The sequence below is a fragment of the Vanellus vanellus genome (assembly GCF_965231255.1).
Source record: "Vanellus vanellus genome assembly, chromosome: 7".
In the NCBI taxonomy this organism is placed as follows: domain Eukaryota; kingdom Metazoa; phylum Chordata; class Aves; order Charadriiformes; family Charadriidae; genus Vanellus; species Vanellus vanellus.
In genome coordinates, this window is record NC_138912.1 from 33643099 (window position 1) to 33659135 (window position 16037).

The 16037-nt window shown below is 41.8% G+C and overlaps 1 protein-coding gene across 1 annotated transcript in view; it reads right to left on the reverse strand.

Annotated features, from left to right (window-relative positions):
* The window catches only part of ANK3 (ankyrin 3), a gene marked incomplete at its 5' end in the record, with an annotated part of 210121 nt that overhangs the window by 36630 nt on the left and 157454 nt on the right, over positions 1-16037 (reverse strand). The window contains 8 exons of the mRNA XM_082486798.1: positions 2496-2577; positions 4316-4342; positions 4832-4954; positions 5731-5856; positions 6457-6685; positions 7905-8001; positions 8562-8769; positions 11608-11819. Coding sequence (XP_082342924.1) covers positions 2496-2577; positions 4316-4342; positions 4832-4954; positions 5731-5856; positions 6457-6685; positions 7905-8001; positions 8562-8769; positions 11608-11819 — 1104 coding nt within the window. The remainder of the gene's footprint in view (positions 1-2495; positions 2578-4315; positions 4343-4831; positions 4955-5730; positions 5857-6456; positions 6686-7904; positions 8002-8561; positions 8770-11607; positions 11820-16037) is intronic.

The following is a 16037-nucleotide window of genomic DNA, read 5'->3' on the forward strand; positions in this document are numbered from 1 at the left end:
GCTAGGTTTTATTATGAAGATTAATTAGCAGCAGCTGCTCACATTCACCAAAAGTTCATACAGTCCCAAGTCCAAGAAAAAAAAAAAAAAAAAAACAACAAAATCATTCTGAAAAGAACTAGCAGAAAAACAACTTGTTCAGCAGTTTGTGTTAGGAAAGTTTTTTGGAGGGACCCCACTGCGCTGTGATGAGCCAGTCTATCACAACTGGCTAGTGAGGCAATCAAACCAACAGGGCCCCCCCTTAACTGCTCTTTCTCCTGTTAAATCACAGAATCAGACGTGTGTAAGATGCTTTTTCTGTGCTCCTTATTGCAGTTGAGAAGAAGAACTGGTACAAAGAAAATTGAGTAATTTACCAGTGTGTGCAGCTATGACATAACTCAAGCAGCAGGGAACTGGGCAATTTTACTATTTTGAAATAGCAAAGAAATCCCCACAACCATGCAAGGCTTTAGAGTCAGATAATATTCTAAAGAGTGGGTTTATATAACAGCTCTTTTTGGCTACTGGATGCTCTTGGCCTTAACAGTTTCCATCACTCTGCATCCAAGGTTTTATCAGAAAACAGATGTTAGTTACTACCTTCTGTGCACCGAGCTGCACCAAACTACACCTCCTTGCTTGCAGCTGGTAATTGAAAGCACTGAGTGAACTCATAACATGCGGCCCCAGCTCAGCCCTGCTCCTCTTCAGCTGCAACCAAACAGCCAGGGCTGAGCAGGTTTAACCACTGCAGCCGTCCTCTTCTGTGGGGACCTCACGGCTGGGAGGAGCAAAGGGGCCCTTTGGTCCCTTACCCTGAGCAGGGGTAAGGACAGGGAGACAGGGGAACATCCCACCTGCCTCGCTCTCTTCTGCGCCGGCACTGGCAGAGGTGCAGAGGAAAAAAAATCTGTGTGTGTGTGCACATGCACACACGAGCTCATGTGAGTAAACCAGAACAACCCTTGCTGCTACCAAAACTGCGGGAGCTGTGCCATTGAACTCACTGGAAATTGGCAGAGGTTCATCACTCACATCCAATCACTGGAGCAAACACCCTGCGGTGTAGAGCAGCCACAGCAGCAGTCCTGGCTCTGTCTTGGGTAGCGTGTGCTTCTCTGGAAGAACTGCACCTCCAAGTTCACATCCTCCTCTCGCACCAGCATGGTGCAGGTGGTAGTGACAGTTGCTGACTACATGCTACATGTGCACCGGAGGTGGTACTCAGTGTGATGGCCAAAACACTATCTACCACCTTGCCCGGTAAACACAATAAATTTTGTAGCTCACAGCCTTAAGTAGTAACCATTGCCTAAACGGACAGAATAGTTAAAGAATGGTCAGGAACTTCTATGGTGTTAACCCATCTGTTTTTGAGTACAATTCAAGCAGGTTTAGGTTTTTTCCCCTCCAAATTTTTGCAAATGAGACTTAATGAACATTTGGTGAATAAATTAGACTATTTTTTTTTTCTTCCCAATGAGGCCTGAAAAGCTAATTGTAAGCAACATACACGGTTGTCAAACTCCTTTCAAGCAACTTTCTTTTCCCTCTCTCTTAGTTCCCATCAAGCCTTTGACGAAACCTTAACAGTCCATCAAGATGTCTCAGTAGATCTGATAGCTTCTTCAGATGTTATATGCTTGAAGTCTTCTTCCAGGCCTGAGAAGTGTAATATATTCTGGACCACATCCAATCCAAAGAAGCCACAGATCTTATAGGATAATTTAACAGCAGCCATCCAGTGGGAACTCCCAAAACCCGATGAAGTTTGTCTATGGATTTTATGGAATTATATCAAAGGGTTTATTGCAGGGTAGCAACTGAGAAGCCATGAGGGGAAGAAAATGAAAGAAAAAGCCTGGGAATGGGGGACAATAGCAGTCACCCTCAGACGGGAGAGGTGAGGGAAGGAAAGCTAAGCCAAATACATTATTTTATTTAATGGGGAAGGAAAGGAATGCCACAGGCCTGGTCAAGGGAAACGTAAGTTTAAGAGCAAGCAATGTGTGTTGCCAGGGAATAAAAAGCGTCTGTGGGGAACAGAGGAGAAAAGGAAGGGGAGGAGAAAGAAGAGGGAAAATATAAAATATGAGAGAGTCCATTTTGGCTAAGCATCTAAACATTTAAGTGCTCATCTGAATGGCATTCTCCAGCTTTGCTGAACTTTTGCATACCACTCCCTTCTACAGCAGCTTTCTCTAATCTTTCAAAGGGAAGAGGAACAGACTCTTTGAAATCAATTTGCAATCCCTACTCCTCTGGACCTACATGGCACTTTTAAAAATTGATATATTTTTACTTAACTAACACATATCATTTGCCAGTCAGGATTCTTCAAGCTCTCACAACACAAGAGTTCACAGACCATCCAAGAGTTTTGTTTTAGACAGGTGTGGTTTTTTTCTTTTTTTCCAAAGTGACACCGAATACAACGTTTATAGAAAAAATGTCTCTTCTTATGAAAAATCATGTATATATGGTTTAGTACTTTGGTAAGAGCAACTCACTCATTCCAGGCTCAGTCAGATAGCTGTAGCGCTTACGTAAAGCAAGGGAGACAAAGTTCTGGCGTCGGTCAGCTTTCTCTGTCTGCAATAAAACATAATACTGTTTAGTGCCTTTAGTATCACTGTCCCCCATTTGAACAGAGCAACCATCAAACCTCAGCATGATGGGCCGCATTTTGCGGCACACATCCCCACAAGGGAGAACGGATGTTTCCGTTCAGCTTCAAGAAGGCATGCCGAAGCCAAATTTGGGCAAGCAGGCAGGGAATGGACAGGGCCGGTCTCCATTCCTGTCTGCCATGTAATGAGTGTCAGGCACTGTGGAGCAGGGAGCGTGGCTATCGGAGGTGGCAGAAACTTGCTGTGAATGACTACCATTCTGGAGCAAGCAGGGAAGGGACTGCAACCCTAAGAGATGACCCCATGGGTTCATTCCTGCTCACAGCGTCTCTGCTTATGAGGTGGAAGATCTTAGATAGCAGACATAGCTCATGATCCTGCCTTGATGTATCTCAATACTATGTTATCCCATTATCACTTAATAAACTGCTTCAGACTACTAGAAAGGGTATGATATTATTCATTCTCTGTAAAATAAACCACCTTTGTCTAAAAACAGGAGATCAACACAAAAGACTACAGATACAGACAGAAAACATTCATAAGAGTATAACTTAGACCGATCAAGTATTTCTCCCCCAAATTAATTTGTCCTGAAAGCACATACACCACAATGTACACTGGCTTTAAAGTGAATACATTAAGGACAAAAAAGGCATGGGAGGGGATTTTTTTAATAGGCACAAAATGCAAAGATGCAGATTAGAAAGCAGACTACTATTGCTAACTAATAAATTGCATTGTAAATAGCTGCATTCAGTGGCATAGCTGCTACTGTGTTGTCTTAAATATTAAAAGTCCTTCAGAGATCAGCTTACTTGATTATATGGCTAAAAATATGGTTTGTTTAGAAAGAAAACTATTGTTATAGCTATATAATAGCTCATTGGGAACAAATCCTGTGGAGACAAAGTAATGAGGTTGCTATTATTATTTTTTAACATGTAAAGAGTGTTTTGGTTGGGCTTTTATTATTATTTCAATCAGCATGTGGCTACTGCTATTTATTTGCCACCAGGAAGAGAAGAAAACTTTGCTGCTGTGTAAAAGGGATATATCTAAGGAGTTTCTTTTATAAGGTGATCTCTATTACTACCTCTAATGAGTAAAACCCACTCAGTTTCCTGACAATCTAATGTTGCAGTTTCCAGCAAACAGTGGATTTTTAAGCTGCAAACATCTGAAGTTAGTTTGAAAATAGATTTGTACACAATATTTTAAAATTGCTCTTGGCTATTTTACTTTTTCAGAAGAATCCAGTTTATTTTCAGGAGTAAAATACTGTAGGCCACTATTGTGGTCTCAGCAATACTCCTTTCCTTCCCAGAAATACAAGTTACCAATGTACTGGCAGTATCGCTCCAAGAGTTAAAATCATATCCACGAAACTCTTCTTGATTTTGCCAAAAATGGAATTGGTCTGAATTTTATAATTATATCTTCTTTCAGAAGAAAATGAGTTAAATTTTCGACTGCTATTATTCAATACTTGGTTGAATTTCATAATATATAATCATGTTATTTCCACATTTGTGCATTTCTGCTGTTTTGCAACAGATTATCATATGTTGAGGATATGGTTATTCTGTAAGTATCATTTCAATGCCATAGTTAAAAATAGTTGTTTGTTTTTCTATAACATATTACTTTTCTTCACTAAATCTGAAGGAAATAAAAACAGAAGACAGTGTTTATATTACCTCATCATCTTGATCTGACTCTGTTTCCTTTTGGTCCCAAGATGCATTGCAGAGACAAGGAATATTATAATGGACAGCAGGGAAAAGAATATCAGGATATGAAAAGGACCAAATTGGGAGCACAAAATGCAAGCTGATTTATAAGGCAAAGCAAATCCAAAATGTCAACACAAAAGAAAAAAAAAAAAATCTCACATCCAATGCAAATCAACACGTGACATTACTGAAAGCATAAACCTATGACTTGCAGGCTGAAGCATGAGCTGTAAACAGAATCATAAGAATTATCGGAACTTGACACCACAGTAACAAGAGACTTTAAAAGCGTTCTACATACAGGTAAACCAATTAAACAGAAATTCAAAAAGCCTTTATCATATTCCAAAGCATTCTCATTACTGGCATTTCACAGGGTTTCTTTATCACTAGCAGGAAAAAAAAAAAGACGAAAACTGAAGGAGCAAAACCAAAATCAAACCAACCCTAAGGAAAATGTTTACTTTTTCTAACAAATACCTTTTTGTGTGCTGGCAGAGTGATATTCAAGTTGCAAACAGCTGTTTGTGGCAGTCCTTTTGTAGTCTTTGGTTCTTTCAAAAATGATAGTCGACCACAAGGTTCCTGGCTGGTGTCTCTTACCTAGAAAAGAAATTTTAGTACAGTGTAATAATATGTAGTAATTCAGATATCTGGAGGAGGTTTCTGGAGAGCTGCTCAGAATTTCTTTCCACAAGAAGCTACCTAATGGGTAAAGACCAATGGCACTGAGCTGAAGCTCAGCCTGAGGTGCTGAAGGAGAAAATGCGGTAACATGAAAGAGTTAGATCAGCCTGAAGCTCTCTGATGGTAAATCCATTGAAAACAAGATGTTAAACGAGTCCAACAAGAGTGTCTTATACTGGGACAATACTGAGAGTCATTTTCTGCTCACCTTCATTTTTTTCTGCCATGTTTTGCACTTGTGCTCACCAAAATACTTAAAAACTTATTTTGCATAGCAGCTATGATAAGGCTAAGGAAAGTGAGCACCCATTCATGGTAATTTAGAGATGAACAGTCTGTACACGTTTTTTTGGAGGCTGTTCTGCTGTTTCTGAATGCATCTTCTTTGCTTAGTCCCTGGGAAATAGTGATCTGCTAGCAGTATTCTGGAGGTCTAACTTGAGATATGGTTTTAATAAAAGGCTGTGATTCCATATCATGGGTATTCTGGTCCCAGCTCTGCCAGCAGCTCTTTTGTGACTTCATGCAAAGCCCCCCTCCGTGTTATTCACATATTAAACAATGACACTTACATCCTCGAGGCAAGTTACTCCTACCGGGCTGAAAAAGTGTTATCACTGGTCGGGGGGGGGGAGGGGAGGGGGGAGAAATCCCAAACATCAGCAGAAATATTTGGCTTGTTTTGCTTTTACCTTGATAGAGAATGGCAGTCTGTTTTCTTTAAAAGCATAAAAATTAAAAACAAGCTGCTGTCCTCCTTTAGTCAAAGGAGCCAGATTTCCATAGCAATCAACGTAAATAGGTTTTCCTTCCAGAACCTATCAAAGCAATAAATAAAAGTCAATAAAACCTCTTTTCATAGTAGATCCATGCACATAAGTATATCTTGATTTCCCCCATCATAGTTCCTGAATTTAGCACAAGTCCCCACTCAGATTAAATTCAACAACAAATTAGAACATCACTGTGCATTACGGCAAGGTATTATGAGTGCAGGCAGTTTGGGAAATGGTGAGCTATGTGAGTGGCTTTTTGGGAGTAAGACCGCATAGATTTCCTTCAAGAAACTGTGGGTTGGTAACTACGTATTCACCACAAACCAGCCCTACTCATGACTGCGTGTCTGTGGAGCCAATGAGAAGGAATTCCTGGTCAGTCGTCTGAAAAGCCCAACCAGGGCTACTCAACAGCAGTGCACGCAAAACCCACTGCAGACTGGCCTGGGACATCCATTTGGAGACAGGTCCTCGTGTTCCCCTCGCCTTGTCCGTTTTGGCATCCTTTTAAATTTTTTGACACAGTCTTGCTGTGGACCCTTATTTAACTTGGCTTATAGCAGCTTTTGCAGGACCTGTTGCCACTTGGAAAACACGTTGTCCATTTACAAGGAGGAAGCCACCTGTGAGTAAGGAATATACCTCAATATCTTTGCTTCTTGCAACTTCTTCAAAGTTCTCTTGTTGCTCCAAAGTTTTGTCCACTTTGTCATCAGTCATGCAGAAGCACCGCAAATTTGATTCCACAGGGTCATTCATTTTGGCAAATATCACAAACTTTGCCATATAAGGAACGCATATTAATTCTCTATAAAGCTGTGTTGCCAGCCCAACTGTCTCTAGTACTTGATGGCAGTCTGCGAGCCAAAATCTGAGTGTGAAAAAGCAAACCATTAAATCAACTTTTCATTATGCTCAAACATTGTTTAAGCCTTTAAAGAGAAACCATATCCTGTGATCCCGGGCCATTTTGCATGCATATTGTCCTTGCAGACTTCCCAAAGCTGTAATTTTCCTTCTACTTTCAGTGGAACTTTAACCACCCGAAAATGGGCAGGGAAATGTTAATATACTTATTTGACCCTTCTTACACTTGTATCTCATAAAACTGTCTATTTTAAGCATCATTTGAAGCCAAAGAGGGGAAACTTTACTTCTTGTGACCAGACACCACGTACATCGTAATGTGCTGATGCTTCACTGTATATCTGATTTGCTAAAACTACCTCCTTGATAACACATATATACAACCAAATCACATCTCCTATGTAGGTTGAAACCTAATATGCCCAAAGTGAAGCTTCCCAAAGAAACAGATGTTATACTGTTATTTTATCATTTTGTGATTAAGAGTTTGATGATAGTTTTGATACAAGATATAAATATTTTAATTTGTAGGTTTTACAAGTCTTTTACACAATATTTCAACCCTGATCTATTTACTTCTTTCAGCAATTCTCTCTCTATTTTATAAAGCTTTTTATAGGTGCAAATGTTATGTACTGTATGATAAACTCTCTACCTGTCATACCATGTATTTTCTCCACTAGGATTCATGATTTGTACAGACCCTGTTGAATGTTTCCAATCAGCATCTAAGTCCACTAAGTCCATCAAAATTCATTTCAAACCATGATTTTTTGGCAAATAACGTTTTTGTGAAAGTATTTTCATGTAACTTTCAACTAAAAAGCCTACAGCCAGAAACTGAACGTCTCTAACTTTTTAAACAAATATGTTTTTATGAATCTCCCCATTTTTTATTTTTTTATTAAATGAGAATTTTAATTTTTCCCTTTCTGTTGCTGTTTGCAGAAAAACAAACCCCTGTGTGGTACTGCAGCCTTTAGAGAAACAGCATGTGTGATTGCCAGGAGACATCACCGCAGCATAAAAGGGCAGGACAAAGCTTCATGTGCAACCCCGGATGTGTGGGATGCTGATACATAGTGACAAAGAAGCATCTGGTCCGTTACTGCTTCATCAGTCTTGCAAAAGACTTACAGAAAGCCAAAAAACAACACTGCAACTATGCCCTTTGTTAAGCAAAACTACTCCCTAGGTGCGTTTGGCAAGCTCTGTTACCATACCTGGCTGAAACATTGGTTGTGAACGAGACGCAGTCATTTGAGAATGTCAGCGGAGTGGTGCCTGTGATATCCTCCCACTGCGCAGGTGAAGTACCTCCTACATAAAGATAAACCATGGAGATTTTCTTCCAAACACCAAGCATACACAGAGTGCATAAAAATATCTCTATCTTAAGTTATTTTGCTTCACGCATAAACGGAGATCCTAGACAATAATGTTCTCCGACAGCTGAGCTACGTGTTATGTATTACATCATATGTTACACACCAAAAAAGGATGCTGATGTAAGCAAAGTACATACTTACAAGTCAATAGCAAACCCTGCCTTAATATCAGCTAGGACAGAATTCTTTCTGCAAACTACTGACAACCATGTTCAATAGCCAAGGCTGAAATTCTTTATACTGGCTAAATATAAAATAGCATTTAATATCTGTTGGCAGTTCTTTTAAAAGACCAGATTCAAGGCCCAGGGAATCAGCGGGAGCCTTTCAAATGACCTCAGCTGGCTTTGCTCAGAAGAACTGATCTGAACTCTACTGGACCAAGCACACCAATATTCCCTTACTGGAAAGCACGAGTTGTACAGTAATGAGAGTGAGCGCAGAGGCACTGCTGTCACAGAATCCTTTGCAAAGAGCATGACTTTGTCTAACCTGTAATGCTACATAAAAGTCGCAGGCTGGGCGTTGTGTCTCCTTTGTATCCATTAGTTACACCTTCTCCTGACGGAGGCGGCACAGGAATTGTCATGGTTATTGGCTTATGAAATTTTCTTCTTCTTGGCTCCACAGTGACAATGGGACTGAAAGTTGCTTTGTTTCCAAGGATTTTTTTGACAATCTCCTCTGGAACTGGTTGAGCCTGTCAACACAGGGAAAGTATTTAAACTAGAGCTACAAATTGGTTGTAGATATGCTGAACTGTTTTCCAAAAGATAACTACATTTTCCTTTATTTTCTGTAGAATTTTATTTCTTTTTTTTTTTTTCCCAGGCAGCCTTCTCCTATAGCTCTTGAGGGTGATTATTAGTACAATTCATGCTTAGTATTTTTCTCAACAACCCACTTATGATTTCCTAAAAGCTAACTTGTAGAGCAAAACTACAAATCTCAGAAGGTTGCCTGCAGTATTTGCTGAGAGATTTTCAGAGCATGTTTGGTTTTGTTTTTAATTTACAGTGATGGGTGATATTAAATACAATTTCAAAATGCAAAAAGAGGCCTATTTTGCTAGCAGAGTCTTGAGAAGTGAGGACTACATACTCTGTCTTGGAGATGCTGAACAATTCTCACATCTCTGTCAGACACAAATCTGCGCCCCTGAGAAACACTATCTACTCCAACTTACCTCTGTCCTCAGTGCTTCCTATGCTATTCCACTATTGATTATGAGGAAAGAAATAGTGGTTTGGATCAAATACATACAGAACGCATTAAGCTATATCAGAACTAGAAGCAAATTTCAGATTTTCTACCCCCATTTTGTGCCTTGAAAAGCTTCCTAACTTCATCTGGGAAGAAAAGAAAATAGCCAATGGGAAGCCACTGTGAAGCCAAAATAGCCAATGGGAAGCCAGTGACAGTGAGGTGGATTAAGAGTTGGCTGCGGGACAGAACTCAGAGGGAGGACAGAACTCAGCGGCACAGAGTCTAGTTGGAGGCCTGTAACCAGTGGTGTCCCCCAGGGGTCAATACTTGGTCCAATTTTGTTTAATATATTCATTAATGACCTGGATGAGGGGACAGAGTGTATCCTCAGCAAGTTCGCTGATGATACCAAACTGGGTGGGGTGGCTGACACCCCAGAGGGCTGTGCTGCCATCCAGCGTGACCTGGACAGGCTGGAGAGCTGGGCAGAGAAGAACCTAATGAGCTTCAACAAAAGCAAGTGCAAGGTCCTGCACCTGGGGAGGAAGAATGCTAGGCACCAGTACAGGTTAGGGGCTGACCTGCTGGGAAGTAGCTCAGAGGAGAAGGATCTGGGGGTCGTGGTAGACAGTAAATTATCCATGGCCCAGCAATGTGCCCTTGTTGCCAAAAAGGCCAATGGAATCCTGGGCTGCATAGGGAAGAATGTGGCCAGTAGGTCGAGGGAGGTCATTCTCCCCCTCTACTCTGCACTGGTGAGGCCACAACTGGAATACTGTGTCCAGTTTTGGGCTCCCCAGTTCAAGAGGGACAGGGAACTGCTGGAGTGAGTCCAGCGAAGGGCAACTAAGATGATTAAGGGATCGGAGCATCTCCCTTACGAGGAAAGGCTGAGAGAGCTGGGACTCTTTAGCCTGGAGAAGAGAAGGCTGAGGGGAGACCTTATTATGGCGTACAAGTATCTAAAGGGTGGGTTGAAGGAGGATGGAGCCAGGCTCTTTTCAATGGTTCCAAGTGACAGGACGAGGGGTAATGGACACAAGTTACAACACAGGAAGTTCCATTCAAATACACGGAAACACTTCTTTCCGGTGATGGTGACAGAGCACTGGCACAGGCTGCCCAGGGAGGTTGTGGAGTCCCCTTCTCTGGAGCTTTTCAAGACGCGCCTGGATGCAGTCCTGAGTAATGTGCTCTGGGCAATCCTGCTTTAGCAGGGGAGTTGGACTAGATGATCTCTAGAGGTCCCTTCCAACTCTGAAAATTCTGTGATTCTGTGATATGGGAAGAAACGCAATAAAATTTTTGCATTTACCTTTTTTTTAAAAAAAAAACTTTCAAGTCTGTTTCAATCAGGCTGACCAGTGATTTGCTGCATTATTCTAACTGCACAATGTATTGATATGCATAGAACATGACAGCTACATTGCAATCTTAGCAGTGACAACACTGCATATGGAGATATGCTTCCTTCACACTTGAGAGCTCTGGAAGGGCAGCTGTATAACCATAACAGCAGAGCTTCCATTTTCTCAAGATTAATCACCTTTAGATGTGAAATATCATTAACAGATGAGAAACGTTCCAGTGTGAATTCCAAGCACTGGAATCCAAACCAGCATCCCTATTTCACGAACCCATCAGACTTGTCGGGTTATTAAGTAATTTCAAGCGATAATTAACAGAATTCAAAGAAAAAGATACCTCCTACAGAATATTTCTTCACCTTCTGTGCAGTTGTTTAAGCAGAGTTTAAACTATTTGCTCTTCCCAGATTCCATCCATTGCTAGAAACCCCAATGGTGAATGTCCTAAGCTACAACAGATGTATATGGGAAGTCTTTGACCCAGAAGCAGCTGGCAAACAGCTGCATAAACTCCTTACCAAACACATCCCTATGGCAAAGGGCAGCCCAGTGACACCAATCACAAGCTGCTACTTGTCCACAGGAGGCTGGGACTGCACAGTGGCTGTGCAGCTCATAGCTGCTGGCAGCCACGGCCCTCAGAAAAATGGCAGACAACATCACTGAGGCTGTGGTGGCTTCAGGCCTTTGCTTTTCTCTCTGCTCTTCAGCTGCTGAGCAATATTCAGGGTGACGATAAAACAGGAACTGGGCTTTTGCCATGGGGAGGACACCTGCGCATCACTCATACCAGAGGGGCACTGAGAGGCAGAGTGTGCCCAGGCAGCCACATGCCAGCACAGGTCTCAGATGCAAATACCACCCACCTTGCAACCCACTACTAATGAGCAGCAGGCTCCTTAGGTGCAAGCCTCATGCATTAAGACCAATGATGTGCTTGTAGACATGAACAAGGGCAGCTTTACCTGGAGCCCCACGCGGATTCTTTTGGTTAGAGCACCCTCGGGGAAGGACGCCTGGACGCGCGGCACCGTCGTGCTGCTCAGCACCCCACCCTCTGGGCCGATTTGGTTGCTCTCCTGCTTGATTCGTGAAACCACCGCAAAGTACTGAGGAAAATCCTTTGTGACAATCCTGCAGATACGCTTCTTCTCCAGCTCCTCAACGCTGTCCAGCTCTGGTGGGAGAAGACAGTTAAAACATTCAGGCATTACCTGCCCATATTCATACCAGACATATCTGTGAGTGTGAGGTTTTGCATATGCCTTAAAATGCTTGAGAAGTTTTCGGAATTTTTTCATTTACTACAGGAGGAAAAAAAAATATTCACTGCTATTAATTATCAAGCTTCGGTTTGCTCTGTGAACTTTTGCATAAATCTTGACAATGAGGGCCAGCAGCACTGGACACACAGATCTCCAGGACACGTAAGCACTAGGGTGTGACAATCTCTGCAGCAGCAGCTGCCATAGGATGGCAAGTTTGTCACATGGCATGGGAGTCCAAGGAGGTCTGGAGGAGATGGTCAAGGTTCTTTCCTCTCTCATCTATATCTGGAAGCACACAAGTGCACTGATCTTTCTGTGCACACCTCCAAAAAACATTTATTTCCAGCCTCTTCCCTCACATAGCTCCAACACGCAGAAAACCACAGCAAAACACAGTCAGTTCATGAACTATCTAACTTCACGCCAAGTGTGCAACCCAGAGTTTGCCCAGCTAAGGCACTTGAAAAAGTTCTCTCTCAGACTGGCATCCATACAATCCTGACCAGACACTGAGCTCTTCAGTAAACCATGGATGTGACAGAGCTGTCTGCCAGCATTACCAATGAAACCATAGCAAGGATCCTTTCCCACATCAGGCTTTCAGCCATTTGGGTATCTGCCCCAAAATAACTGCACTGTGCTGCTCAGTTCCTAGAGAAACTTAATGCATCCTCAGAGATAACTGGAACAGAAACAGGTCATCAACAATTAGTGCCCTCAGCCACATTCCCAGCTCGCAGAGTCACCAGGGCTTAGAAAGGTGCACAGAGTATCTACCCATATTAACTAATTAAGTAGATGACAGAGACATATATACACTAAGGAAAACACTGTTATCTGTCACAAATATAACTAATTATGTAACTATATGTGTGTGTGTGCACTAGTGAAATCCCTGTGATATAAACGCTATTCACAAATGCAGATAATTACACAACTGTCACGCATTTCTCCTGTAATTTCTTGCACTCGGCCTTTTTAGCTATTGTACCTGGGTTTCATTCCAGCACTGCACGTTTCCACTCTTATTTTCCTCCTTAAAAAGGGCACCACATTCCTAAAGAAGAAAGTTTGTTCCTTGAAAGATGACATTTCTATCAGATGCAGCAAGAGAAAGCAGGAGGACCAGAAATGGTACCAAGACAAAAGACATTTGTACAATCTTTTCCTTTATGTGACTGAGACATTTACCTCCTCTGAACATGTAAAGCTCAATTACAGCTCCAAAAGAATTAGAATATAAATTTGGTAAAATGTCAGTTTTCCATTTTAAAACTTTCAGCAGGTAATTTGGATTAATTGCACAGTGTTGCTGTGGATCATACGTAGCTACCAGAAGAGGATAATTCTGTATCATAATGTCAGCTTCCATTTACTTTGACTCAGAGATTGATATCTGAAGCCCTCTAATGAATTAGGTATTCTGCCTTTGGAAGCAACGGCTTGTGCAGGAGAAACTGGATTCTTAAACTCCCAGGCAGGTATAATCTTGACTGGTAAATCCTATGTGTTCTCCTGTTTGTTGCTAGAGACTAAACCCATTGTAAAATGCTCACAGGGATGAAGGATAATTAAAATTCTCCTGAAGTAGAAAATTAGTGGTTTATATATGAACATTTCCAAATCCTTTGAGCCTGGCAGGCACTCTCCTTTAGAGAAGGAAGAAGATGTGAAGATTAGAGTGGCAGAACAGCAGTCAGGCATGGAGAGGAGTTGGACTATATATAGGGAGATTATGTTTGGATAATAAATATGTAAGCTTCCATATGAAGTTGCCCTCTAACAGGAAAAAAAAGATGATGAGCAACCAAACCACCTCTCTGGCTGCCACGAGAAATGCAGTGTTAGCATGACAGAATTAATGAAACAGGGAAAACTAGTCCTGGGAGAGGTCACGTTTCCTGAAGACACCTCATGCATTTTACAGAAAGAGCTATCATCACTGCTATTTTCCTCAGTTGCTGACACTTCATTCCTATGTAATGTGTTTTCAATTAAAAACCTCAAAGGATTTTTTGCTTGGTCGGGTTTTGTGCGGTTGTTTTTTTTTTTAACCACAGAGAAGTATGCTATACACCTCATCTTACAGATAGGGATGGCAAAGCAGAAAGAGGCAAAGCAGAAAGGTTAGTGCCAGAATCGGGAAGAGTGTCCTGGTGTCACTGTCTCCCAGATTTGTGCTAACAGCCCAAAGAACCTATTGCCATTAAGTTTTGGTAAGTCAAGAGAAAGGTACTGTAAATACTCTGTGCATGTATGCCTTCCCCGGCCACCGAAGTACCTGCTACACTTATGCTAAGGTGGCTGGTGAGAGTGATGGAGAAGAAATGAGATGGAGAGCAGGAAAGGAGGGAGGAAATGAAGATCACTGCTCCCCACCCTCTAGCCCATGCTGCCACATAAGCATTACATTAAAGTTCCTGGACAGGAGAAGAGAAACCCAGCCATGTCCTCCAAGGTCACTGAGGGACCTCACGTAGGGTGGCTGAGATCAAGGAAAGCAATCATGCCAGTTTTGTTGGGTGAGAGGCAGTTGTGGATCAAATTCATCCCATGTCTACTACCTTTCTTTTTTACTTTCAGGTAAAGTAATGCAGAGCAAGTGTCTTCTGACTGGAAATGGAGTAAGAGAAGTCTCAGAACACCTGGCTGTTTCACGAGCTTCAGGGTGTCTTTTTGTGATCTGGTATCTGATTTCCCTTACCAAGACCTTAAAAAGAGTTCTGCTACCACTGAAAAAGCAAATCTTACCTGTACTTAGCAGACTGAACAGGGCTCTGAGTTTTGCAACACTTCTGCAGTACTGGCTAGAGCAGAGCTGACATTGTCACTGTGCAGAGACTGAAAGCTGGGATGAGCATAGGATACCAGTTTCCCCCCGTACAGAGATGTGCCCATTAAGAAATTGTTGCACTAAAAGTAGGGCACCCAGGAGGCAGCGCTCACACGGAGAAAAGTACAGGAGATGGACAGAGGAAGAAAGAGCACATAGGAAGGGACAAGGAGAAGCTGAGGGCAGTGAGACTTGTCTTAAAAATGCTGGTAACTAGACCCATGCTCCCAGCTTCAGTATTTCACATATGTAACTAGATGCTCCCAGTGCCACAAGGTCTCATCCTCAAATAAGGCAGTGTCCTTTATGCACTCTTTTGTCTACTTTTGCACAGTCTCTTATCTTGCCATTCACAACACGAAGTTTAACAGCAACGTGTTTAAAAACTTTTCTTGGAAATGTGGCAAAATCACTACAGAGTGATTTATGATGGTATTTTAAACTTCAGGCATAAACAAGGTTACACTCTGGTTTGATCTGTGGATTCAAAGAAGTAGTTATGTAAAACTCCTGCTTCCCATCTGAAACCACACTGTGCAGCTGCAAGCATATTGTGGCCACAAGTATTTGCATTTCTTGGCTCACTCACTAGTTTGTAAACGCCTTCCAAAAGATTAGCTACCCCAGTGTGTTCACTTATGCCCACGATTCATCTACAGGTACCTTGTAAAGGGTGCAGAAATGTAAAAAGCAAACATAAGTTATACCTAAAAGGAGCCTGGCTGAAAGTGTAACCTAGTTACCAATTACAAGACAGAGCTTCTCCCTAAAAAAATAAATTAATATACATATATATATATTTTACTTGATTTAAGGTTAAATAAATGTAATATGGCTGAGAGCTGTGAATTGCTATTCTTGTGTTTGGACCAAACTCCTCCTCTTCCTAAAAGGGCCAAGTTCCCTGTATTCCCTCAGCCCTATATTTTCTTAAGTACAGCACCATCTTTAGTATAAAAACTATTCAAGCAGACACCTGATGGCACCAAAGGAAAAACTGACTCTTTACATCACGGTTCATTGTTCTTTCATGATAATAAAAGCAAAGTTCTGCTATTATTTAATCCTGCATTTAGTGCCCTGAAGTGTTGCCTCCTGCCTCTGCATTATTCTGAGTCTGAGATGAGTTTCTCCAGCAGATGGTGCTGCTTCCAGTAAAGAACAGGCAGGTTTTCAGCAATCCCCACGGAGGGCGAGCAGCAAACGATGTCCTCACTCATACCCGCTAGCTAAGTGGGAAAGCGAAACAGGAAAAACAAAACAGAGAAGCAGACTGCATCTTTAAAAATTCAGC